This window comes from Ptychodera flava, chromosome 11, assembly GCF_041260155.1.
Source record: "Ptychodera flava strain L36383 chromosome 11, AS_Pfla_20210202, whole genome shotgun sequence".
NCBI classification, from domain to species: domain Eukaryota; kingdom Metazoa; phylum Hemichordata; class Enteropneusta; family Ptychoderidae; genus Ptychodera; species Ptychodera flava.
Window position 1 is genome coordinate 31,075,933 of NC_091938.1, and position 27,846 is coordinate 31,103,778.

At 37.9% G+C, this 27,846-nt stretch overlaps 1 protein-coding gene across 3 annotated transcripts; it reads left to right on the plus strand.

Annotated features, from left to right (window-relative positions):
- The first annotated feature begins 427 nt into the window (after positions 1-427).
- LOC139144096 (zinc finger protein 493-like) lies at positions 428-27,712 on the plus strand. 3 transcript variants are annotated; one of them, XM_070714770.1, is made up of 3 exons: positions 14,253-14,317; positions 15,062-15,379; positions 22,338-27,712. In XM_070714770.1, the coding sequence occupies exon 3, from the start codon at positions 22,408-22,410 to the stop codon at positions 26,083-26,085; it is 3,678 nt and encodes a 1,225-aa protein (XP_070570871.1). In that variant the 5' UTR covers positions 14,253-14,317; positions 15,062-15,379; positions 22,338-22,407; the 3' UTR covers positions 26,086-27,712. The 3 variants fall into 3 exon arrangements, with proteins under 3 accessions (XP_070570870.1, XP_070570869.1, XP_070570871.1); XM_070714769.1 differs by lacking the exons at positions 14,253-14,317; positions 15,062-15,379 and adding an exon at positions 428-650; XM_070714768.1 differs by lacking the exon at positions 15,062-15,379 and having other exon boundaries at positions 14,234-14,317.
- The last annotated feature ends 134 nt before the right edge of the window (positions 27,713-27,846 follow it).

A 27,846-nucleotide genomic window follows, 5' to 3' on the forward strand; every position in this document is an offset into this window, starting at 1 on the left:
GTTTGTATGCTTGTTTATTTATGTGTTTATTTGTTTGTATGTTTTTTGTATGCCAGTTTGTTTGTTTTTTCCTGGTTCCCTGTGGTTAAAAGTGACCCTCCCCGCAAGATACAGAGGTTTTAATGACCATCCCCCTTGAACAGTTCCCCCGGCAATCCCCCAACCTGTAATTACTTAAGGCTCCCTAAGAATTTGGCTGATCACCGGTTTTTTAGCATTTGATCCTTTGATTGATCATTGCGATTCTCCTGACCCTCCATCCTTACATAAAGTGCACGACCTGATCTTGAGCGCAGCAAGCCAAGCTTCCTCTGCACCCACGCGAGAGGGCGTCCCATTAGAACAGGGGGACATGAAAGGGATAGGATAAAAAGGCCCAGCCGTGCAACTTTTAAGCCGTTCATCATGCACCAGGCTTATACATTTTGCTCAAAATTTGTTGTATTCTATAATATGCGGAAAGTTTTAGAATTTGTTGGGATAGTGCTTCACACAAAGTGCTACTTCAGATATTTCGGAAATTTCAATGAATGTGTGTAGCGCCCCCGTTATTGACCCGACCTTGTTTGAGTCGACGTACAAAGTTAAAGAAGTAGCGTTGTCAGTTATCCACGTTCCAACGTGATAATAATAGGATTTCAGCGTCAAAGGTAAAGTTGCTTTCTTCCCTTATGCTCATTAGTCATCTGTAAGGCTTTCAAGTTCATCAAAGGACCAATGTCTGTCTAAGCATGTAGCTAAAAATAGGTTTTTGAAGACGCACAACGTGACTGTCGCCCGAGATTTTTCGGCCAGCTGTTCTCGAATACCAGATCGCAGAAGGATGTTGTTTTTTGCCCCTGCGTTCTCTTACAGTGAAGGACATGACTGTGCACAAATTAGACGCTAAAAATTCATAGTTTTACAAAAATATGCTATGGTTTCCGTACTCTCGCGAGATCTCGCAATTTCACACAGTGCTTTCAGTGGTCTAATACAATACAATAGCTCTTTATTATCCCCAAAATGTGGGCAGCGGTCAGGTTAAAAGTTACAAAAGATATATATAAAAACAGAAAAGGCAGCGAAAACTATATACAGTGTAACACTATTAAGAATATCACTAGAAACACCACATACATAAAAACTGGGATATTGACAAGTTATAAAGAAAGATATTAAAACAAAGGGGGCTGAATACCCAAAAAGCACTATAACTGTAAACAGTAATAAAAAACAGTGGTCGATGCAACACATTAAAAAACAAAGATGACGAGTCGTTTCTCTTTTGGTTCAGTAATGAAATTGCAATGGGAATGAATGAATGTTTTGATCTATTTGTTCTGTTTCTTGGACCCTGTAAGGCTGTCGAGATGGTAAAATATTAAATTCCGGGTAAAGTAGGTGGTGATGGTTCTGACTATAGAATTGGCTTTTAAACTTTTTTTTACAGTGTACTGATACTGGTGTGTTGTGCTCCGATCATTTTGCTACAGATGTTTACTATTCTACCAAGTTTATTTTTGCACTATTCAGTGAGGTTGCCAAACCAGCAAATGAGGGAAAAACTTAAGACACTTTCAATACATGATCTGTAAAAAAGCACCAGCATCTTTCTGTCAACTTTGAAAAAATTTAACTTCCTCAAGAAGAACAAGCGCTGTTGGCATTTACTTTAAATCATATTAATTTTATCCTCCCATTGCAACTTATTGTGCTACATAGAACCCAGATATTTGTATTTCTCAACAACTTCCACTTCTTTACTGTTTATAGTTTTACATCAACTTGTGGTGCGTCTCTCCTAAAATCTATACACATATCCTTGGTCTTATCAACAAATGGTGAAAGAACTTTAACACCACTTCACAAAATCATCAACCACTGGCCCATGATTTCTTTCATGATCTAGGAGTAGACTACCTGTATAGCAGAATCATCTGCAAACTTAATTATAAATCTGTCATCATTGAGACTTCTGCAATCATCGGTATACAAAATATACAGAAGTGGTGACAGTACACAACCTTGTGGTGTCAGCCAAAGTGCCATTTACTCAAAAATGTTGTGATCTCCCAGATAAAAATCCAAAACCCAACCAACAACCTTAGGATGAATATTGAAATGAGACAATAATTTGCAACTTAAGATGTGAAGCTTCAGCGGGATGATGGTCATGAGGGACTTAATAAGTGCGCTAAATGGAAGGGTGGGACTAGAAGTAGCTCGCTAGTTGCAGTAGTTGTTGTTTTAACGTTATGTTGCTTCTGGAGGCTTGAAAAAAGGTCATAAGACCTTTTGTTTCTTTTCAATTACTGCAAGAATACCACTATTGCTGAAGGCCAAGAGACCAGTGACCACCTTTTGAAAAATTTGCCATAATATTTCTGAATGTGTGAAAGACATTCTTTCCATGCAAAGTATATCATCTCGTAGTGTCTTTGTTGGGAATCGATATAAAACTGTCATGATATAACAGATACTCGGACAAGTATGCCGTTTTGGCACCCCACTTCACCAGTGCAGGTCATTTCCAAAATTGCAGTATACCTGCATGGTATACTATCTGTATACATGTGTTTTATGATTATTATTGTTCTTATTATTGTTATTATTGTTAGCTCACATTTGGTGTACCAATGTGAGGTTATCGTATAAGCTGAATCAGTCATTTGCATCTGATTTGCATGTCTGTATGTCTGTATATTTGTGGGTATGTGCGGATGTATGTCCGTCACACACAAAGGCTCCCATACCGCCAAAGCTACCATCTCAGTATTTGGTGTATAGGTAGATGCAGGGGTTGAGATGTTAATTTGTTCAAATGAACACATCAGTGTCAAAAATGTGCAAATGAGGTAAGAAAAAGTGAAATCCTGCAAATGTGCAGGAGGCATGGCAGTGAGAAACAGGCAAACTCCACTGATCTTGACTCATTTCCTGTCATTGTTCATGAACTGTTACATATTAACAGACCAGCTGCAACCATAGACAGTAGATGGGGGAAGACCGTTTATACTAAACTAAGTAAGAGGGGCTTGTTTCTGCTATGCATGTTGCTAAAGTTGACCTCCAGTACCTAAAGTTAGACCTTAATTACTTTTGTCATTCTTGTTTTCTGGTTTAAATATTTCGTGTTGTTTTTGGTTGTACTGTGCAGAAATCATTGCCATAACATCAACGTAGAATTTTCCTCCACTGAACAGATAGAAACAACATTTATTGTTGATCATTGGTAACCCATACTGGTATATACCAATTCTGATCAAATTTGAGCGACACCGTATAATTGCGGTCAGAGTTAATTCTAGGACGCGCCATTGCGCAATTTGCGCAAAAAAATCTCAAATACCCCTCATTTCTACCTTTGATGCGCCACCAAGGGCGCAACATTTTATGAATGGGTCGGTCGATCACGCAGAGTTCACTTAGTTCATACATTTACGTAGCTCCCCGAAGGTCATTACCTCAGTCATAGTGTGCCATGTTAAACGATTCAGTTACCCTTCGACCTTTGCCCACTACGGCATATATGCTGGTGCATAGGAAGCTGGGTAAAAAGGACTGATGTAGGGGCAATGGTGTATTGGAGCCGTGCGCGCATGTGGTACGATCGATGAATGTAAACAACGGCTCTGGCCGCCGCGTTATCGTGAAAAGCTAGTCGCCGCTCAGATTTTTAACGCCAGTACTATATAATAGTTGATGAACCCAGGATGATCGGGCAGTCCCTTAAATTGAAGCGTTTGCAACGTCTATCGTCCATACCAGCGAAATGTTGAACACTGCAAGGAAAGCATTCATGCTTGGCCGGCCATATGATCGTTTTGAAATTGAAGAGCAACACAGTTTAGGTCGGACATATCTCGTTATCCAGAGTAGCCAGATCAGAACCAATGATCGTAAATTTGCTAATACATACAAGTTATGTATAAAAGTTGATGTATCGATCACTTTATGTAGGTCGTACGGGTTACACTCTCGTGTTGTATCAGTGTGATAATTGTCGACCAGTGCAAATCGGGGGCCACTCGGAGAAATCCTACCGGTGCGCTAAGCTTTGATCATGATCGTTTCCAGTCAAAATCACAGTCCGTAGTAATTTGTGCAGTTGTTAAAGTCCGACATCAATAATTCATCACATAAGTTACGTAAACAATTGAATCAAACCAAACGGTTAGTTTGCTGCTGCCATTGTTGGGCCTGTTGCGTATACGGAGCACAACTTTGCTGTAGGCTTCGTTGGTTACAGGTGGCCCGATCTCTAGTAATTCTCCTTTTCTTGACTTGATAGACTATGGTACTTTCAGCAGAAAATTCAAGGGTTTTACATGTGTGATCATGACGGCCCCCGATTTTATAAAATGGCCCCCTTGGGACAGGAGTAGGGGCCCAAAGTGGCCCCTTGTTTTTACGTCCTAGAATGAACACTGTGCGGTATTTTTATTATTCTGAAAGATGTAATTCTACTAGGTAAATGATGACTTACTGATAAAAATGAAATGGGAAGTCTATTGTCAATGCCAAGGTCAATTTATATCATCAGGTCTCTTCAGTTATCAACTTCTTTGATTTTCTTGAATCAACAGACTTCACAAGTAGCAAGTCCTCGCTGGTGAAGATTAACTTAGTCAACATTGCAACTCAGGAAGACCACATTAACATGGCAACTCAGGAGCTACGTCTTGACTTACTGGATTCAGATGATCTTGAGAATCCTGCAAATGGTCCTGACATCAAAAACTTTGATGTCCCTGTTTGCACAAAAAGCAATGAGTGCAGTTATCCCAGAGATATTTCAAACTTGAGCGGTAGCAGCAGTCATGATAAATATGGAGTTCCAAGAAATCAAAGTGGAAATCTTTCCATCAAAGTTAAGGAAGAGGTGAATGTAAGAAGTGATATTCAACAAGCTGGTCTTACTCTGGGACAATCTTCCATGAAAAACAAAAGTGATACTGTGGGCAACCCAAATGCAAAAAGTGGTAAAAATTCAGATTTTCAAACAAAAACAGACCAGGTAAATCCAGGACATGCGACCTTGATGAAAGTTGTCTATCCCCTTTGTGAGCACATTTCAACATTTTCCCATCAAAAAGCTTCCGGTTGCAAGTCTGAGTTTCAAATTGAAGGTGAAGAAACATTAGACAATATTCCTATGTGTGTGGATGATGGTTTTGGAATCCAAAATAGAAAATATGTTGATGTGCTCAATGTAAAGGTGAAGGAAGAGGCTGATGTTAAAGACATTCAACAGAATGTAGAATTTCCTGCGCACAACAAAACCAGAGAGGAAAATATTCCATGGACATGTGTGAATGTTAAGCCAGACTTCACTTCTGTGGAAAGGGAGACAGGTGTAAGGCAGAGTGTTCATGGAGATCAATGTGTGATTGCAAATAGTCAAAGCATTGCTGGTCCCAAATCAGATGTCAGTGTTCAGAAACTGGTGATACAGGAAAATCCCTCTGAAGACAAGTACAACACCAGAAAAGATGTTAGTGATGACACTTGCAGCAACGGCACGAATGAAAATCCACAGGCTTTTCCCATCGCTCTTCATCAAGTGCATGTCGACCTGCCTGTAACAGAGGAGATTCAGCAGGTTCACCAGGAATGTTTGCGGGAACAGAAGGAAAGAAATCAGATCCATCAAGGAGAGATGGAAGAAAAGAATGAGATTGAATCACAGTCAAATGGCTTCCAAAGGAGAAGTCTCCGAAAGAGGAATGCATACGGCAAGACTGACATCATTAAAAAGCAAGTGACTGAAGTTCGCAATTTTGAACAAGGCAAGTCCTTTGGAGTCAACTTGTATCAGCCATGGTCTAAAACTGTCTCACAACCAGACCAGGGGAAAGCACGAAATATTTTTCAGTGTAAAAAGTGTCCCAAGACTTTCAAATTTCAAAGTGGACTAGCTAATCACTGGAAGTCTGTTCATGCCAACAGCACAGTCAAATTATTTAAGTGCGGACTCTGTAAAAAAGGTTATTCTTCTTTAGTGAACCTGAGAGGTCATAGACTCACCAAAGGGCACAAAGAAAAAGTGGCTGAAAAGAAGAAATTGTTGCAACAGTGTTTGGAGAGTCATCAAGAAAAAATTGGTTTTGTATGTGGCATTTGCGACAAGAGTTACAAATCCAGATGTACTCTAAGGAGACATAAAGTGCTTCACCAAGAAAAGCCCCCAACACAACAGTATGCATGTGGAGAGTGTGACAAGGTCTTCTCCACATACTGTGGACTTACCAAACATAAAGAACTGCATTTGGCATTGACATACAAGTGTGGCATGTGTACTCTAACCTTTAGGAAGAGGAGCTACTTGAAAGACCACATCAAGAGAATACATCTTCAAAAGGACCAAGAACATCAAGAAAACAAAATATGTGGGAAAGTGCTTAAATGCAAGAAAGCCTTCAAACAGCACATGAGTATACACAAACAACCACATGTTAATGCCCTTTGTGAAAAATGTGGCAAGTCATTCAAACATAAATACAGTTTGCGCTGTCACATGCGTAGTCATTCAGGTGAAAGACCCTACCAATGTCAATATTGTGAAAAGACATACACACGTTCATATCATCGTGATGCACATATTGCAGCTGTGCACAACAATGAAAAGCCCTACCATTGTGAATATTGTTTGCGACATTTCTCTTACAAAGTGTCGCTCCTTTGCCATGTTGAAGCAGTTCATTCCGATAACCCCATTACTATTTGTGCCCACTGTGGAAAGTGTTATAATTCAGAAGTAGCTCTGAAGCGCCATCAAAAAACTATAATGGGTCTGGACTCCACTCAGTGTGAGCAGTGTGGAAAGATAGTGCATAAACGGTCCTTAAATAGACATCTCAAAACCCACAAAAACTCAAATAAAAAAGACACATTCAACACAAACCAGACAGGTCTTTATGTTTGTGCCCTTTGCAGAAAACCATTGAAGAGCAAAAAAGCCAGAAGATATCACATGAGGGTACATTTATTTGAAGATTTTGATGTGTAATGAATGATGATGTATTGCAGGTTGAAAGTTATCATATCTAGTAATGAGTGTGTTATACTGGATACTTAGTGTTTTCATGAATGACAACACTTACCGGTATATCATGATCGACAAGTAGAATTTTCAAATCAGGGTTTTTTGCATGATGACACTCAAAGATTAGTTCATCTTATGTTTAACAATGTAAGACTGGCAGCAAAATTAATTACAAAATCTTTTCAGAGGAAACGCTATGCTCTATTCCTTTGAATGATATTGGAAATTGGAAGGTCGATATCACTCTCTTTGATCAGTATATGGCTTGTAATGCTTTCAGTAAAAATTATTCTTCTCTGAAACCGCCAGCCCAATGGCTCTCAAATTTGAGTTGGATCTTTGCGAGGGTGTTACTCTTCTAATTTGTTGAAATTATGACAAAATTGGGAAAATTACTATTTTGGAGCAATTTTGTCATTTTTGGTCAAAAAATCTTAAACAGTATTTTCTTTTTAAAACCCCTGGACAGACAGCTTTTATATTTGGTACACAGACTTACAGAGATGACAATAGTTAGCTATGTGGAAATTGTCCTGAAATATACAAATTTGTATTTTTAAGACAATATTGTCATTTTTGGTCAAGAAAACTTGTTCTCAAAATTACTTGTTTGATAGCTTTGTAATTTGGTATAAAGTCCCGAGGGATGTTATTAGACAAATTTTCTGTCCAAATTTGTATATTTTAGGTAATTTTCTCAGTTTGTGACCTACACCAACGCAGGATATGTTGTGAGACAGTTTTGAAGGCTGTGAACATAATTGTGTCATATTTGGTATCAATTTGTAGGAAATTTTGATCCAGAAAACAAAGCTAAGGTGAATTTTTTCATTGGGGACCAATTTTTGCAACTTTTCTATCAAAGACATACAAGAACTGATGAGAAATTTGGATCCAGGATAATTCCAGATGTTGTAATCACTGCCCACAGTGGAAGGCATTGTTTACATTAGAATGATAACACCCATGGCATTAATTTAAAACTCCCAAAGGTTGTAAATATATTTCCTGTCATCTGGCGTTATGTAATACCAAGGGATGGAACATTTGATATTCAGGAGGGGGTAGGGTCTAGAAGATTGATGAGGTAGCATTACTTTTTTACCAGATCCCTTGTACATTTTTTTACCCACTCCCACCTTTTCTTTTTATCAAGCCTTCTCTGTCTATTTTTTGTTGTTGACATTTGCTTATGTATTTAGGATCTGCTTGTCTCATTGCTATAGAAGTTGATATGCATGTTCCTAAAGATGACCTCCAGTACCTAAGTTGGAGACCTTATTTGCTTTTGACATTCTTGTTTTTCCTGGTTTAAATATTTCTCGAATGGACCAATTCAAACCGAATGTGAGCACACTGTCCTTGACGGTATTTTGTTATTTTTGGGGCAATATTTGCCATTTTTGGTCAAAAAATATATCCAAAAGTACTCATCTGATGGCTTTGAAATTTTGTATACAGGTTCCTACAGATGAACTAAAAGATATTTGTTGAAATTATGATGAAATCTGCAATTTTGTATTTTTGGGGCAATTCTTTCCATTTTTGGTCAAAAAATGTGTATTTCCAAAAGCACTCATCTGATAGCTTTGCAATTTTGTATACAGGTTCCTACAGATCACCTTAATGATATTTATTGAAATTATGATGAAATCTGCAATTTTGTAATTTTGGGGCTATTTTTGCCATTTTTGGTCAAAAAATGTGTTTCTCAAAAAGTGCTGGTCTGATAGCTTTGAAATTTGGTATACAGGTTTCTACAGATGAGCTAAGTAATATGTATTGAATTTCTGATGAAATCTGTAATTTTCTATTTTTGGGGCAATTTTTGCCATTTTTGGTCAAAAAATGTGTATTTCCAAAAGTACTCATCTGATAGCTTTGAAATTTGGTATGCAGGTTTCTATAGATGAACTAAATGATATTTATTGAAATAATGATGAAATCTGAAATTTTGAATTTTTAGGGCAATTTTTCCCATTTTTGGTCAAAAAATGTGTTTCTCAAAAAGTACTGGTCTAACAGCTTTGAAATTTGGTATACAGGTTTCTATAGATGAACTAAATTTGATCTTTTGAAATTATGATGAAATCTGCAATTTTTTGTTTTTGGGGGCAATTGTTGCCATTTTTGGTCAGAAAATTTTATTCTCAAAAAACTACTCATCAGATAGCTTTGCTTGACATGTTCCTAGGGATGATCTGATGTGATATATTCAAAGTATGATGAAATCTTCAATTGTGTGTATTTTTGCAGCTTATTTTAACCACTTTTTTCTGGCCACTGCATTTAGCTATCAAAGATTTCCACCTTCTTTATCAACATGTGTCAAAAATAGTTATTCTCTACATAAACACAGCGGAGCTATATCGGCCGCTTGTTTACAGGAAAAATACACAATAAATAGTTCCTTTTTAACACTACTACTACCATTGTGCATTTTGTCATTGATAGTAACAAATGTACAAACAATGCCGCATGTATCGGTACGTTTGTATGTATGCGCGGCCACCGTTTTAATGATGAAGTGCCAGTATAGACAATTCAATCTGGGTCATGTTATGAATGACACAGAATAACTATGGAAGTTTTTATCAGTGTGGTAAACACTGCCATAGTCAATTACCTTATGGAACGCAATCTTATTAAAATCAGATGTAGAGTACGGCGACGTCTTCTTATGCGTACGCGGTATTCTCTCGCTGTCGCCTCTCACTAGTGAGAGGCGACAGCGAGAGAATACAGCGTACGCATAAGAAGACGTCGCCGTACTCTACATCTGATTTTAATCAGATTGTATGGAACGGTGTTTTGTCTACAAGTCGAAATAGTTGAGAGATTGAGATACAGTAGTTTTCATTCAATACCCATGTACCCCTACCCTGACGTACAACAACACCACCTGCATCACGGATATATTGACATGAATGAACGGCCTGTACTGTACTGTGGCCACTGAATGGCCATGGTGGGTGCGTATAAACTTCTACACGGTCCGTTTTGATCTATTAAGTAAAGTTTGACCACAAAACAGTTCACAAAAACATGCCAGTAAAGTTACCAAAGGTCATTCACTTGCCTTTTATTGCACAAAATTATGTATCGTACTCGTCCAAGTATACTATAAGCCCCCGGTTCGACAACACAAAACAGCGGTAAAACCATGTGGTTCTCAGTCTCCGATGATGATGATGATGATGATGATGATTAAATATTTAAAAATGAAGAAAAATAAAAGTATATTTGGACTCGGTAAATTTGTTGTTGTAGTTGATAGTATTTGCAGAAAAAAACTATGCGCTGCAAAATTCAATACAGCCTAACTATACACATGCGCTGCAAAATTCAATACAGCCTTTATACTATATACACATGCTGCAAAATTCAATACAGCCTTTATACTATATACACATGCTGCAAAATTCAATACAGCCTTTATACTATATACACATGCACTGCAAAATTCAGTACAGCTTTAAGTTAGGCCGAGATGTCTGATTTTTGGTATATACCAATATCTATATAATATATTGGTATATAGGATAACTACAGGATAGAAATTTTTAACAAAATGTCATGTGACCTCGATGACCTTTTACCTAAAATATACGTTTATGTCAATAAATAAGTTACCACAAGTGCTATGTCCTTTATACCTAGTAGGATGGAAGACCTTATGACAACACATGCTTTACCTCATTAATTATGCACATATCTAATTCTGGGCAAGCGAATAGAGCGAGAGGTCTAATTTTTGGCATATAGGGATTAATTAGCAATACAATTTTTTTTTCAAAATGTCATGTGACCTCAATGACCTTTTACCTTGATTATACATATATATGCATAACTCAGTAACCACAAGTTCTATACCCTTCAATTTTGATAGGATATTAGACCTGAAGATGTCACATCTTGTACCTCATTTATTATGCGCATATGTATTTCTTGGCTGGCCAATACAGCTAGAGGTCTGATGTTTTTCCCGATTTAGACCCATAACTTAGACATGCCTCATGTGTTTCAAATTGGGAACAACGACATAGACCTATGTGCCCATCGATCTCAATATATACATTCCAGTGATACCACATTTCCCTGCCCCATCAAGACTAAATACTCCTATTACAAGTGGGGACTATGTCATTGTCAATGACGAGTTTATGCTAATTTTATGCACGATTTTTTTCAACACCACTTGACCTTCTATCGCTTTCAAAATCGACTTCACACATCCAAAGAAATTGATTGTACAATCTCTGAATACAGAAGTGACATTTTGTGAAATTTGAGCGTCAGAAAAACCCAAAGTTGAAACAAAGACGTCACGCATGCTGCTGATCAACAGTAAGGTAGCGTTCAGTTATTATGGCCGGGGGTGGGCCACCTCAAATTTGAAAACTGCAAGGGAGGGGGAGGGGGGGGGGGTCGGTCATATATTTTTCTAACAGCTCAGAGGGGGGGGGGTCACATAATTTTCATAAGTATCCGTCTTGTCAAAAAGCAGTTTCAGTGTTCAGAAATATTTTGGGAGATAAAAATGATTCGTTACATGATTTCATTCTCTGAAGTCATTTAACTGTAAATCTGAACAAAAGTATAATTATCTGTTACATGAACATCTTGACTTGGCAACTCTGAGGCTTGTCTTATTGTATTAAATCGAGGTCACTGAGGGCAATGAACAATGCCTATAACATACATATTAGAGATATAGCAAGTTTTGTCAGGGAAATTATTTAACAGTTACATGTACCGTAGAACACCATGAAAAGTTAAATAATACTTTTAGCCGCGGCCCACTACAATAAATATACTTTATGTATTACCCATGACCCTCTTAACGGGCAGACGCCTTTGGCGGCCCACTCCAATTAGGTTTACTTCATGCAATGGCCATGATCGACCCTCTTTACCGGCAGGCCACCATTGATGGCCCACTAGAATAAAGTTGACTTTACGTAATGGCCCATGGCCCTCTTAACCAGAGGGCTGCCTTTGGCGAACCACTCCAATAAAGTACACTGTCCACGGACATAAGTTGTCTATGGAAATGAAGTTAAAAATTGCCTTACAGTCGTCCTAATTAACAGACGTTTGCATGGATGTGGTTGAGAAGTTTGTGCACTGGCATCTCTGCTACACGAATAAAGTGCGCCGCGTAACGGAGTTGAAATCCAAACCGTGCGGGTAAATTTGACATATGGGGTTTGGTTATTTTTCAGCGGGCGGGGGGGGGGGGGGGGGGGGGGGAGGGTCATCAAATTTTTTCATCTGACAAAGAGAGGGGGGTCATCGTTTTTTCACGAAAAATGAAGGGGGTCTATTTTTTTTGAACACCGACGACAAGATTTTGCCGGCCCCCCAGGCCGTAAAAACTGAACGGTCCCTTATTTGCATTTATTTATTTAATCCACTCATGACTTCACATCTTTCAAAGGATGGAAGCTCTGATGTTTTCATATGGAAATGACTTCAATCACATTTACATCCACTCTCTTTACGCCGTTTAACAATGGAGTGGAGTGATAGTTCATACATTCCTATAACTATACATTCTTGAAGCTTGTGGTAGATTCGGTGGTTAGTAGTAAAGAGCAACACAAAATATGAGTGGATAGTTTATTATATGTGATTCATCGTTTATGCAAGGATTAACTCAGTATAAACAATAGTTATGTAAATACTCACAGCCTGGTTTGAGCGTGGGTGAGTGAACATATGCCATACCCATCGGAACTGATCTGTTGCATCACATGATGCAAGCTCCAAGCCTGGAGCTTTTTCCCATGATTTTAATTACATGGAGTTGATGAAGCCCTAAAATGCAAATTCCTATACTAGTTTATCGGTTTTTGTAGAAAAATAAAAAAATCGCGCAAGTTATAAATGGCGAAAATAGCTCTTTCGGGGTGAGTGACAACAAAGCTAGCACATATGTAAAAATCATCCTTGGTGAGCTTCCCCTTTAATAAAAAAACAAAATAAGATAAAAAGGCCCAAAAACCGTCCATGTTGCTTTCCCCGCATGCCTAGCTCTCATGAAAGCAGAAAACAGCCGAGGATCAGATTTTCGTCATCCTGTGAATGTAAATGGCAGACTTTACCGTGATATTGCAAAAAGAGATTGTCACATTATAAACATCCAGTTACCTCTGATTATTAAAAGTATTAAAGGCGAATTAAGTGCCACAAAATGCAATTGAGTGAGACAAATCACCAGTATGATGCATTAAATTCAATGGTTTGGTATTTTACAATAAAAAACACACATAACTCCTACTGAGCTTTTCCAATACATGGTGATCCAAATCTCCAATGTGAAAAAAAAGGTTGGTCACCCTGGAAGGGGTAATCCTGATATTTTTTATACGGGGGTGTGCTACTGAAGTTGAAATCATCCATCCATGTATATCCAAAGGTGTGACCCATTGTTAGGGATTTGCTCGACAAATTTGGGGAATTTTCACCTTTATCCTGTTGCATGTGAAGGTCTCCTAGCGCATAGGACAATATTTTGCTTTGTTATAGAACCATACCTATTCGGATGAAAAAATAATCCATGTTTAGGGATATTTTCGTGCACTTTATGATATATTAGTGATATTTTCGTGAAAAAATGACCCATTCGAGCGGCACAGTACCCGTACACCTTTCTATGCAAGTACCTCGGGGTTTTCACCCTCTATAGAATCCAGACGACCTCCCTCAGCTGAAGAAACTCACAATAGCCCTGTGAAATGTGATGCAAAGATGGTTCTGACCTCCGCGAGAAAAAAAAAAGTTTGTCACATTTGCGAACCCCTCTCTTATCCTAAAATTTTGTATGATCATCTTTTTTTAAGCATTTGATTCTTTCTTCGACCGTGTTAAGTTTTCTGAGCCGCACACTTAAATTAATGACACCTCCCTTATGAAGTGTACGAACTGAGTGATTGTGCAGCAAGCCAAGCCTCCGCTGCTCCTCGCGAGAGGGCGTCCCATTAGAACCGGGGGCGCATGTAAGGTATAAGATACAAATGGCAGCCACGCAATTTTTAAGCCCATGAACATGCACCAGGCTTATCAATTTTGCTGAAGATTTGTTTTATTCAACACTGTGCGGACAGTTTTTGAAGTTGTTCAAATAATGCTTCACATAAAGTGCTACTCTACATTATCCTGACATTTCAATGAACGTGTGTAGCGCCCCCGTTATTGACCTGACCTTCGTCGCATAGTAATATTAATTCAGAGAGTAGCGTCGTCAGTTGTCGACGTTCCAACGTGGATCGGATTTCAGCACCAAAGGTAAGTTTGTTTCTTCCCTCATGCTCATCAGTTATCTCTTAGGCTTTCAAGTTCATCAGAAGACCCATGCCTGCCTGACCAATTTATTCTATTCTGTGCATGAGGTTGCGGGATGCAAGATGATGATGTGGTCTATCGCTCGACCATAAAGTTAAACAGCAGGGATGTCTATTGTTAGCACAGGTGCTCAAATCAACCCGTGATCGCGAAGCTCTTTATATACGTTTACAGGTTGCTGCGGATCGGTAGCCCTACCACTCCCTTTGCTGGTTGTGTTAGGGCCCCACTCCCCCAACACAACAAAGCAAAGGGAGTGGTAGGGCTATGGATCCGCAGCAAGTTTACGGGGGCTACGCGATCACTGGTTGATTTGAGCACCTGTGATTGTCGGACATGTTTGATCAGCTGTGCACTGTGCAGCATGCGACGAAGTGCACATGCGATAATGATGCATTATAAGCCGCCCCCCCTTGCAATCGCATGAAGCCAAAATGGGGCGAGTTAGACCTGTGCAGATTTTGGCCTTTTCAAGAATCCTGATGATAATTCTGCCTGCGGAGTGTTCTATTACTTTTTAGGGGTGACCGTCGGATGTGAGGGGCTGAATAAGTGCGCCTTTGGAAGGTTGGGACTTGCATAGCAGTAGCCCACTTGTTGCAGTTGTTGTTTTATTGGTATAATATCTCTGTTTGGAAGATTGAAAAGGGGACATATGACTGTTTGTTTCTTTTCAATTACTGCAAGAATACCACTATCGCTGAAGGCTAAGAGATGAGTGACCACTAACTGTGATATCGCAGCCGTACTTGTGACGTGTATCGAACGCACTCGTGTCATTGGGTTCATCGCTACAGTCCCGCTGTGAGCCAAACTATGGGCTTCTTTGTCAGTTTTCTGCGATATTTGATCGCGCGTACAACGCACTGAATACGTTTGATGTCAAAAGTTCAAGTTCGAGCAGGAACCATCCACGACTTACCGAAAAACGGTCGAAAATACATGTTGTCACAGTTGGGTTCATTAGCAGGAGTAGAAGATGAGTAGTAGAGAGTCAGTGATACAGTAGGTATAATTTGATTTATTCCAAGCTTTATCTATTTTATTATTTTGCGAGCTAAATCTACAACACCTGTCGGTATTGTAGTAAACTGCCAAAAAAGCTCATGCGTTGGCTCGCAGCGGGACTGTGGCGATGACCCGAATGACCTGAGCGCGTTCGATACATACCACAAGTACCACTGCGATATCACAGCTACGTGACTACCTATTTAAAAAATTTGCCACATTTATATCTGAAGGGGTGAAGGACATATTCATATCATCTCGTAATGTCTTTGTTGGGAATTATATGAAAACTGTCATATTACATATATGGGGACAAGTATGCCATTTTGCACCCCACTTCACACATTCTAAAACCTCATTTTAGCGGGTATAAATCTTCGTTTGAGCACCTCTCTTCACACATTCTATTACAATGGCATTTTGAAAGTGTAGTTGAACTTAGTCGAGAAAGTTGAACAAAGTTAAACTCAGGCAAACACGTCTGTACAATGTGCACGAAACACAAGAAAGTTCTTACGGCTGAAAATAACCCATTCCCACGTAGTTGAACTCAGTGGAGACAGGTGAGAAGACAGAAAATAGGATTTATTGAACTAATACGTAGTTGAACTTCGGCCAAACAAAAAAAGTTGTGCTATTCCGATAACCAGACCTACACTATTTTTCACCTGCCGACCCTGTACTGATTTTAAAGAGCTACGTAAACATGGACGTAAAAAAAAGAAAGAAAAAAATCGTAAAATCATGCATTCGTTACTTGGTATTTGATTTTTGCTTGAACGAGGATATCTTTTATGGTTTTTTTCCATTTTTATATATTTGATACATTTTTCTTGAAATGCTGTGGCCAGTGTTTGATCACCCTGAACCCCTGAAAATGCATTTTTAAAAATAAAAATATTTTGGAAAAAAAAAATTCCAGCCAACCTACCTACGCTATTTTTGAAAACCACGTTATCGGAACAGCACAATTTATTTTTTTGCCTTAGGCAATTGGCAAACACATTGTCTAATGGCTATAAATTGACATGGTCTGACAATTTTGGCATTCCTTGTTATATTAATATAGTCTCTAATAATTTTATAGATAGGAAACATAATTTCTTTTTTAGAAATAAGAAATATACATGGAGTTGATCAGCATTTGTTCCAACATTTCCTTATTTTTCAATTGGAAGTCCCCATGTTGACTTTTTTTTGCAACTTTGTGTATAAACGTTGTGGACTCAAAAAAGTAGCTTAACTGTGCCCCTATCATTCAGTGTTTCCCCTGCCCGCTCGACAAATCGCAAATGCGAGAAAAAAGTAACGTTTGGCGAGAAGATTTCAGCAAAAATTAGCCAAACGTTGCGAATCGAACATTGCACTATGACGTCATCACTTTGTCTGTCCGCGTGCTGTCCTGCATTCAACTTGAGATGAAATGCTTTATCTCTGTGCATCCCTGACCTTATGCTTCAGGAGATTGTATTTGTAACATGTACATAACATAACAGTAATGAGTAAAATTGTAACGAAATTTTTTTTTATGTTATATGGGATGTAGTTTACAAATCCTGATTTAAATAAAATAATAATAATAATTAATAATAAAATAGCTCACAAACCAAAAGTAGCGATATGTTTACCATGACCATTTGATTAATGTTGCTAAGTTTTGGGTTGGACTACGCACAAGTGCACTGTGCAGTACAGTGTTGTCGTCAACACTGAAGGATAGTAGTGACGGTGAAACTAAGCAAAAACGGCAAACTTTCCTTTTTTACTTTGGCAGCTCCACCAATATGGGGGAGAAACCACCCCTAACGCAGGTTCTAAGCGCAAGTAAAGCTACGAAATGGAAAGAAAGATTATGATCAGAGTAGGAAAGTCGACTGTGAATTTGAAATGTTAGGTATAAACGGCATGGTCAAAAGCACATGCATGGCTTTGTTTACAATGTAGAGCGAGTAAGGCACTCCTGAACAGCGAAAATGTTCATGGTGTATTGCTGCCAACAAGAAAATATCTTTACTGACCTTAGAAACTTGTGTGAATTGGCTTCCTTAAAAATGAATTCGCAAGAATTTTCAGTGTATTGTGACATGATATCGTAAACAGATTTTCAGAGAAGGTGCTCGCTCGTCCGCCGAGTTGACGTACTTTAGTTCTGCATTCATATCGTGCAAATGCGTCTTGTTGCGATATTTGATCATTTAACTTGATCGTCAGTGAAACAAAAAGATGTTTCTCCATATCAAAACATGATATGTTTTATATTTTAGGGTTCTGTTTACGTAATAGACATGAACATTTGGATTTATGATCCGTGATTTCCGCAATCCGTGGCATAATTCAAGCTGGCCGTGAAGAAGCGTCATCGATATGCTGTGCGCTGACCAAGCATCACTTGCTAAATTCATGGAGCTACCAAAGCTCCATGCTAAATTCAAGCGTAAAGCAAATGTATCGAAAGTCTAAAATGCACACATTTCTCAAGTCTGAGAGTATTTTACTTTTGAACAGCTATGAGAATGGATATTCCGATTTGTTTTAAAACTTGTATGCTGAAGCAGGTTTCAAGCTGTTGTCTATAACGATATTTACAGTACAGCACTGATAGCGATTACAGGTTTGTTACTTAATATAGCTGCATCGCATACGCCAAACTTTGGACAAGTATCAATCAATCAATCTCTTTATTACTGGTACTCAACACATACTGACAGAGAGTGTGGTATGGTACATTTCAGATGAAAGAACAACATGTCCAAAACTGAACACCATCAAATGGATATTAAAATCCAAGTAAATTGAATTGAAGTACACATATAACTCTAACTGTTACCAGCTATCTGTAGGTAGCTACTGGAGGGGTCAGCAAACACCAGAATTCCTTATAAATATAGCAATGTTAAGAAAATTCTGTTCCCTAATCTTTTTCATGTGTTCTACTTTTTCTTCAACACTCATAGTGATAGAAAAATCTGTTCCCTTTTTGGTACAAAATTGATCTCTCAGAAATATGACACTTGCATGTGAATAAAATGTGACACTCATCATCTATTACATTACTATCACATCTCAAGCAAGTTCTTTCATATAAAGGTAAATGAGGTTTACATTTACTACCAATTTCAACACGCAAATTATAATCACTGTCTATATTTTGTTAAACTTCTACGTAACCCGAAATCTGAAATATCTCGTAAATATTTTTTAAAACCAAACTTGGTCTTGAAGATTCTATAAGTGCGCAATTTGTTACCACTTCCATTCTTCCTTGAATCATTGAAAAGTGTTCTCTTCCAAGTTTCTAAGTATTGATTTTCATACTCATGTTTTAACTTCTTATATAACTGAGAATAAGAATTTACTCTTAATGCAGTGAAAACACGACTGTGATTGTAACTTCCCAAAACGTGATGAACAAATTTTGCCCATGGAGAATTGATTTGTATATTATCTCTAAGTGCATTTTTCAAAATATGGTCTCCTGGTATTTAATCTACACCAATATCTTATCACAGACATATTGAGCTTAATTTTACAAGGGAATCTACCTAGCTCAGATCTAATACCCTCAAAAGGGGTGCTTTTACTTACTCCTAAAATAAACCAGAGATATGATATACAAAGACTTTCAAGGCAGTTATCAGCACTTGTAATTTCCGTCCCCCATATTTCAGAACAATATGAAAGAATTGGGACAATCAAACAATCAAAAAGTTTTAAACACAGCTTTGGATTCAGCATTTTTTCACACAATATAGACTTTTTAATGCTGAATAAAGCTTTCATTGCCTTATCGCTTGAAATTCGGACAAATTTCATGTTGTTCCGGTATGTGTGGCTGATGTTGGCACCTTGTAATCTGAACTATAAATTGGTGTGACTTTTAGTGTCCTTAGTAGCGCTAACAGGGTTTATTTCCGTCATTCTCGTGGAAAATGCAGACAAATATGTATTTTTGCATATTAATTAGAGAGAAATGATGTCATTTGCTATCAGTGATATCAGCTTGGCTAATTGAATATCTGGTTTGGAGAATAAATTTTTAGGGCTTCTAGCCAAATTTGCTACAATATTTTGGAACCCAAGGGAAACACTGTCATTCTTAATACCGGTACATGTACAAACCAGAGTTCGATCCAGACAATGCTATAGTGTAGAACGCTAAACATACAAAGGATCAAAGAAAAATATTGGACATGCTTATAATGGGGTAATGTAACATGGATGCCTGCTCCATTTTCATAGCATGTGGCAGTTCAAGTGCCAGTGAAGAGAAAATTTGTAAAAACATATCAATAACTGTTTAACACAGATACATGTACGGTACATGCAAAGCTGCATGGGAAGTTGACAATTTGACTGACTTTTGGCCTTACTGTATGTCAATTGATTGCTGATTTGTATATTTAATGAATTTTCATAATGAGGCTGATATGTCATGAAATACTTTATCGAATTTCAAAAACTCAGAGCAGATTTGAACTCACGTTGCTTTAACAGTAAATAAAGGTGTTTTTTAGTGTCATGTTAGTCTATTTTTAAATTGCATATGCAATGACATTTAGCTGTATTGTTCAAATTACATGTAGTGCTAATTTGCACCCATAATGAATTTTTGCTGTGTAAGGGTGAATGTGTAGAAGCACTGCATCAAATTTCATGAAACGTGGTACAGGTGATAATCTGTCAGTCAAATAGTAGGATTTTTGTTTAGCAACATCCTGTAGATTAATTACTAATTGACATATTTAAAGGACCCTTTGTAATTTGGGTGGCAGGCGAGATTGGCTTACATTTTCACCACCATGGTATGGACCAACCCCATTATTTTTTTAATAAACTCGGGCCTCTATACAGGCAAAGAATGTTTGCAGTTAGTGATCTATATCCTGCATAACTATATGCTGAATACCTGAACTAGTTAATCTGATCAAACTTGATTCAGATGTTTATCATAAAAACATTTACCTATCAAGAAAGGCATTCAGCAGTATCAATAGCCAATTATAGTAAGTCTCTTCTGTACTGAACATAGGGGCACTTTTGGCTCATATCTGGCATTCTGATTTTTTAGCTCATATTTGGTATACCAATGTGAGGCTATCATATAAGCTAAAGTCGAAGGTGTCTGTATGTATGTATGTATGTAGCGGTATATACGTACGTACGAACAGTGTGTCCGTTAACATCAAAAACTCGCAAACCGCTGCACTTTTCAGCTTGGTATTTGGTGTGTTGATGCATCCTGGGCTAGAGATTGGATTTTGTCCAAATGAAGTCTGCATTGCCAAAATTATGCAAATGAGCTTAAAAAATGAGAAAATGGTCAAGAATTAATAACTCAAGAATTGCTCTTTTGATTGCTTTGAAAATTTGTGTGCAAGTACCTCTGGTAAACCTTATACAGTCTTATAAATATCATGAAGATATCTTGAATTTTGTATTTTTGCTGAATTTTTTTGATGATTTTCTCATTTTCAGTAAAAATTAATCTTCTCTGAAACCGCCAGCCCAATCGCTCTCAAATTTGGATTGGATGTTTGCAAGTGTGTTACTCTTCTAATTTGTTGAAATTATGGCAAAATTGGGAAAATTACTATTTTGGGGCAATTTGTGTCATTTTTGGTCAAAAAATCTTAAAAAGTATTTTCTTTTTAAAGCCCCTGGACAGACAGCCTTTATATTTGGTACACAAATGTCCAGAGATGACAATAGTTAGATATGTGGAAATGGTCCCGAAATATACAAATTTGTATTTTCAAGACAATTTTGTCATTTTTGGTCAAGAAAACTTGTTCTCAAAATTACTTGTCTGATAGCTTTGTAATTTGGTATAAAAGTCCCGAGGGATAGATAAATTTTCTGCTCAAAGTGTTTGGAAACCCTAAATTTGTATATTTTAGGTAATTATCTCAGTTTGTGACCTTAAATGACCTACACCAACCCAGTATATGTTGTGAGACAGTTTCGAAGGCTGTGAACATAATTTCGTCATATTTGATATCAATTTGTAGGAAAATATGATCCAGAAAATATATTGTGGACCAATTTTTGCAACTTTTCTATGTAAGACACACAAGAACTGATGAGAAATTTTGATCCAGGATAATTCGAGATGTTGTAATCACCCCCCACAGTGGAAGGCATTTCACTATCTGTAACTAACTCAAGTGCTGTTTACATTGGAATGATAACACTCATAGCATTAATTAAAAAATCCCAAAGGTTGTAAATACATTTCCTGCCATCTGGCCTTATGTAATACCGAGGGGTGGAACATTTGATATTCAGGAGGGGGTAGGGTCTAGAAGATCGATGAGGTAGCATCACTTTTTTACCAGATCCCTTGTACGTTTTTTTCCCCACTCCCACCTTTTCTTACCACCAGTACCTAAGTTGGAGACCTTATTTGCTTTTATCATTCTTGTTTTTCAGGTTTAAATGTTTCTTGAATGGACCAATTCAAACTGAATGTGAGCAAATAGTGTCCTTGACGATATTTTTATGTCAAGAGCCATTACTCATACATGCGTGGACCAGGTTCTTGCAGATTAGTTCAATTTGGACGTTTTAAGATACCTAATTCTGTCAAACTTGGTAAAAGGACATAACCCTTTGCTATTCATAGTAATGTCTACTTGTTTATAATCAAATACAATATGGAAATCAGTCACAGACAGGTCTTTTGCGCCATCTTTTCTTTTTTCATGCACATCATATCGACTTCAATTTAGTGACTTTCACGGACAAATTCCCAATCACAAGCGAGGACTATGTCATTGTCAATGACTCATTATTGTTATTTTTATTATAATGATTCTGAAAGGCGTAATTTCTTCTACCAGGTTGATGATGGTTTACTGATAAAAATGAAATGGGAAGTCTATTGTCAATGTCAAGTTCAATTTATATCATCAGGTCTCTTAAGTTATCAACTTCTTTGATTTTCTTGAATCAACAGACTTCACAAGTAGCAAGTCCTTGCTGGTGAAGATTAAGTCAACATTGCAACTCAGGAAGACCACATTAACATGGCAACTCAGGAACTGCATCTTGACTTGCAGGATTCAGATGATCTTGAGAATCCTGCAAATGGTCCTGATATCAAAAACTTTGGTGTCCGTATTTGCACAGAAAGCAATGAGTGCAGTTATCCCAGAGATATTTCAAACTTGAGTGGCAGAAGCAGTCATGATAAATATGGAGTTCCAAGAAATCAAAGTGGAAATCTTTCCATCAAAGTTAAGGAAGAGGTGAATGTAAGAAGTGATATTCAACAAGCTGGTCTTACTCTTGGACAATCTTCCATGAAAAACAAAAGCGTTACTGTGGGCAACCTGAATGAAAAAAGTGGTGAAAATTCAGATTTCCAAACAGAAACAGACCTTGCTGGAGAAAGTCTAAGACATGCAACCTTGATGAAAGTTGTCTATCCCCTTTATGAGCACATTTCAAAATTTTCCCATCAAAAAGCTTCTGATTTTAAGTCTGAGTTTCAAATTGATGGTGAAGAAACATCAGACAATATTCCTATGTGTGTGGATGATGGTTTTGGAATCCAAAATAGAAAATATGTGGATGTGCTCAATGTCCAGGTAAAGGAAGAGGCTGATGTTAAAGACATTCAACAGAATGTAGAATTTCCTGCGCACAACAAAACCAGAGAGGAAAATATTCCATGCACATGTGTACATGTAAATGTTAAGCCAGACTTCACTTCTGTGGAAAGGGAGACAGGTGTAAGGCAGAGTGTTTATGGAGATCAATGTGTGATTGCAAATAGTCAAAGCATTGCTGGTCCCAAATCAGATGTCAGTGTTCAGAAACTGGTGATACAGGAAAATCCCTCTGAAGACAAGTTCAACACCAGAAAAGATGTTAGCAATGACACTTGCAGCAGCGACACGAATGAAAATCCACAGGCTTTTCCCGTCGCTGTTGATCAAGTTAGAGTCAACCTGCCTGTAACAGAGGAGATTCAGCAGGTTCACCAGAAATGTTTGCAGGAACAGAGGGAAAGAAATCAGATTCATCGAGGGGAGATGAAAGAAGAGAATGAGATTGAATCACAGTCAAATGGCTCCCAAAGGAGAAGTCGTCGAAAGAAGAATGCATACAGCAAGATTGACAACATTGAAAAGCAAGTGACTGAAGTTTTTTATTTTGAACAAGGCAGGACCTATGGAGTCAACTCGTATCAGCCAGGTTGTAAAATTGTCTCACTACCCAGCCATGGGAAAACACATAATCGTTTTCTGTGTATAAAGTGTCCCAAGTCTTTCAAATTTCTAAGTGGACTAGCTAATCACTGGAAGTCTGTTCATGCCAATAGTGTAGTGAAATTATTTAAATGCAAAATCTGTGAAAAGGGTTATACTTCTTTACTGAGGCTGAGAGTTCATAGACTCTCCAAAAGGCACAAAGAACAAGTCGCAAAAAAGAAGAAAGTGAGGCAACAAACTAGACATGATTGTGACATTTGCCACAAGAGGTATAAATCCATGAAAACTCTAAGGGGACACAAAGTGCTTCACCGGGAAGAGCGTCCAACATATGCATGTGGAGAGTGTGACAAGGTCTTCTTGACACGCCATGGACTTGCCAAACATAAAGAACTGCATTTGGCATTGACATACAAGTGTGACATGTGTACTTCATCCTTTAGGAAGCAGAACTACTTGAAAGATCACATCAAGAGAATACATCTTCAAAAGGACCAAGAATGCCAAAAGCGCAAAGAACTAAACGACGGAAAGAAGAAAGTGCGGAAACAGCATTTGGAAAGTCGTCAAGAACAAATGAGTCATGAGTGTGACATCTGCCACAAGAGTTATAAATCCAAGGAAATTCTAGGGAGACACAAAGTGCTTCACCGGGAAGAGCGAACAAAGTACGCATGTGGAGAGTGTGACAAGGTCTTCTTGACACGCCATGGACTTACCAAACATAAAGAACTGCATTTGGCGTTGACATACAAATGTGACATGTGTACTGCTTCCTTTAGGAAGCAGAACTACTTGAAAGATCATATCAAGAGAAGACATCTTCAAGAGGACCAAGAACATCAAGAATGCAAAATATGTGGGAAAGTGCTTAAATGCAAGACAGCCCTCAAACGGCACATGAGTATACACAAACTACAACCTATTAATGCCATATGTGAAGAGTGTGGCAAGACATTCAAATATCAAAAGAGTTTGCGCTATCACATGCTTAGTCATTCAGGTGAAAGACCCTACCAATGTCAATATTGTAAAAAGACATACAAAAATTCAAATTATCATGATGAACATATTGCAACTGTGCACAATAATGTAAAGACTGACGTCATCGAAAAGCAAGTGACTGAAGCTCATAGTTTTGAACAAGGCAAGACCTTTGGGGTCACCGTGCATCAGCCAGGGTCTGAAACTATCTCACTACTAGGCCAGGGAATAACACAAAATCTTGTTCAGTGTAAAATGTGTCCCATGACTTTCAAATGTCAAAGTGGATTAGCTGATCACCATAAATCAGTTCACGCCAACAGTGCAGTGAAATTATTTAAGTGCAGAATCTGTGAAAAGAGTTATCCTTCTTTACTTGATCTGAGAAGTCACAGACTTTCTATAGGACACAAAGAACTTGTGGCTGGAAAGAGGAAAGTGAAAATCAAAGTGAATCCAAAATGTCAGATACATGTATGCCTGACTGAGTGTCGACTGAAAGACCACAGGAAGAGAACCCATGATGTGGAAAGTCTGCAGAAATCCAATGTTTCCAGTGAGTCTTTTCCACTGGGATTGGTGCCGGAACAGCATGTGGAGAGTCATCAAGAACAAACTGGTCCTGAGTGTGACATTTCCCACAAGAGTAATAAATCCCTGAATGCTCTAAGAATACACAAAGTGCTTCACCAGGAAAGGCACCAAATGTACACATGTAGAGAGTGTGGCAAGGTCTTCTCGACACACTATGGACTTATCAAACATAAAAAAGGGCACTTGACGTCGATATACAAGTGTGGCATGTCCACTTCAACATTTAGGAAGCAGAACTACTTGAAAGACCGCATTAAGAGAAGACATCTTCAAAAGGACCAAGAACATCAAGAATGCAAAATATGTGGGAAAGTGCTTAAATGCAAGACAGCCCTCAAACGGCACATGAGTATACACAAACTACAACCTGTTAATGCCATATGTGAAGAGTGTGGCAAGACATTCAAATATCAAAAGAGTTTGCGCTATCACATGCTTAGTCATTCAGGTGAAAGACCCTACCAATGTCAATATTGTAAAAAGACATACAAAAGTTCTTATCATCGTGATGAACATATTGCAACTGTGCACAACAATCTAAAGCCCTACCATTGTGAATATTGTTTGCACCTTTTCTCACGGAAAGACGTGCTTCTTCGCCATGTTGAAGCAGTTCATTCTGATACCCCTATTATTATTTGTGCCCAATGTGGAAAGTGTTACAATTCCGAAGTAGCTCTGAAGCGGCATCAAAGAACTGAAATGGGACTAGACTCCACTCAATGTGAGCAGTGTGGAAAGATAGTGCAGAAACAGTCCATGAAGAAACATCTCAAGCTCCACGAAAATCAAGATAAAAAAGACACATTCAACACAAACCAGATATGTCTTTATTTTTGTGACCTTTGCAGAAAAACCATTGAAGAGCAAAATCGCCAGAAGACATCACATGAGGGTCCATTTACTTGAAGATTTTAATGTGTAAAGAATGATGATATTTTGCAGGTTGAAAGTTAGTTTATATCACATCATAGACCCTCGAGAAAAAACAAAGGTTTATGGTCTTCCTTTGCATTTGGTGTTCAGTAGTTCACTGCTGCCACCATGTCATGAAATACGGCGAGGCTACGTCAACTAATTACTAATGTGCCGCTGTCTCATGCATATAGTCTTATGTAAATTACTTCAACCTACTACTGATACCGATTAGCATTGTTGTCGTAGCAACTCTAGGTAACTCAATACATCAGCTAAACCCTCTCAATTAAACTATGTAATTGCTGGTCAGCCGGGAGGTCAATGGAAATGTAACAAAGTTCAAACAAGGGGAGAGAATCGGGCAGCCATTTCAAACAAAAACCCCTGTTATAGTAACTGTAGAAACGAAGTGTTTGAAGATAACCCCTGGAAATTATACTTTCATATTTTTTCACAGAAGCCGTCGAAATTCCCTTTAAAGAACGAAGTAACTACCGTAAGTTTTTTCGTGAGTCGTGTGAAAGCTGTCGTAAATTCTGCTCCTTGCATGTGGAAAGAGAGGTGGTTACATACCAGTATAGTTTTGTGTACATCAGAAACATTCACAATCAGATGGACGTTCAACCACAACTCTACTCGTTGATCAGTGTTACTGAAGAATAGAGAAGACTTCCTGTGTTTAGATTTTGTGAATAAAGTACCCAGTAGGGATGAAATTTTTCAGTACCCAAGATTTCGATAAAATTTCGACGGTAGTAAGTACCGTACACAAGAGAATGGTCTTAATTTCAGGGAATGGACCACGACCTACAAGATAGAAGTCCAGTTGGTTCTAACGCTATACCCATTTGAGAAAACAGCTGTAGTTTTTCATGTGATTTGTCTTTTCAATATACTTCAATGTCAGAATGCAGGTGTTAGTACCATAGTTGATTTCTGCGTAATTTGTCATGATTCTCAACTTTTATTCCATAGTTTTTGTTTGCAAAAATTAAACTTAATTCTATTTTTTCTAGCGTGTAGCTTCAACTAATTTGTTCCCTATTGATTGTTTTGACAGCACCGTCTGGACATGCAAGCTGATATTATCAGTTACAAAGGGGTTCTTGTGTTGACTTTTATTTAACCCCCTGACAGTGAAAACTGATAAGTGCAGCCATTTTATTTAAATGACATTATCAATCGCTCAATGATTCAATGCCAATAAAGGTTGTCAAGCTTTGATAATATTCAGACTTTGACCTACGAATGTGTCGAATTGGATGACAATCTAAATTACATAGATACTTCATTGACTGTAATTTTTATTGCATTCACATGAACTGAATGTTTTCAGTGTCTAAGATCATCTGAAGAGACTCTGAATGAATTGAAAGGTTGAAATCACTTGATCAGTGTATGGCTTGAAATGCTTTTGGATTTATCCATTTTGTGTTTCAGTCTCTGCTGTTATATTTGCACTGCATATCAGTAGTTTTACTAATATAATTTTATAATTCTTGGTACTTTAAATAAAATTTTGATGCTCAAGTCAGTCATAAAAGTTTCAGATGTTCGGCCACACTTTTAGCTCACATTTTTGTTATATGTAAATATACCAAAGAGACCTTATCTTATAAGATAATCAGTTCATTTGCATCTCATTTGCATGTCTATGTGTATGTATGTGTCTGTATGTCTGTACATGGTAGGTATGTATGTATGTATGTATGCATGTATGGATGGATGTCCGTCCGTATCAAAAACTCCAAA

Coding starts and splice junctions, on each gene's coding strand:
- LOC139144096 (XM_070714769.1), top strand. CDS start 22,408: ATGGCAACTCAGGAACTGCATCTTGACTTGCAGGATTCAGATGATCTT.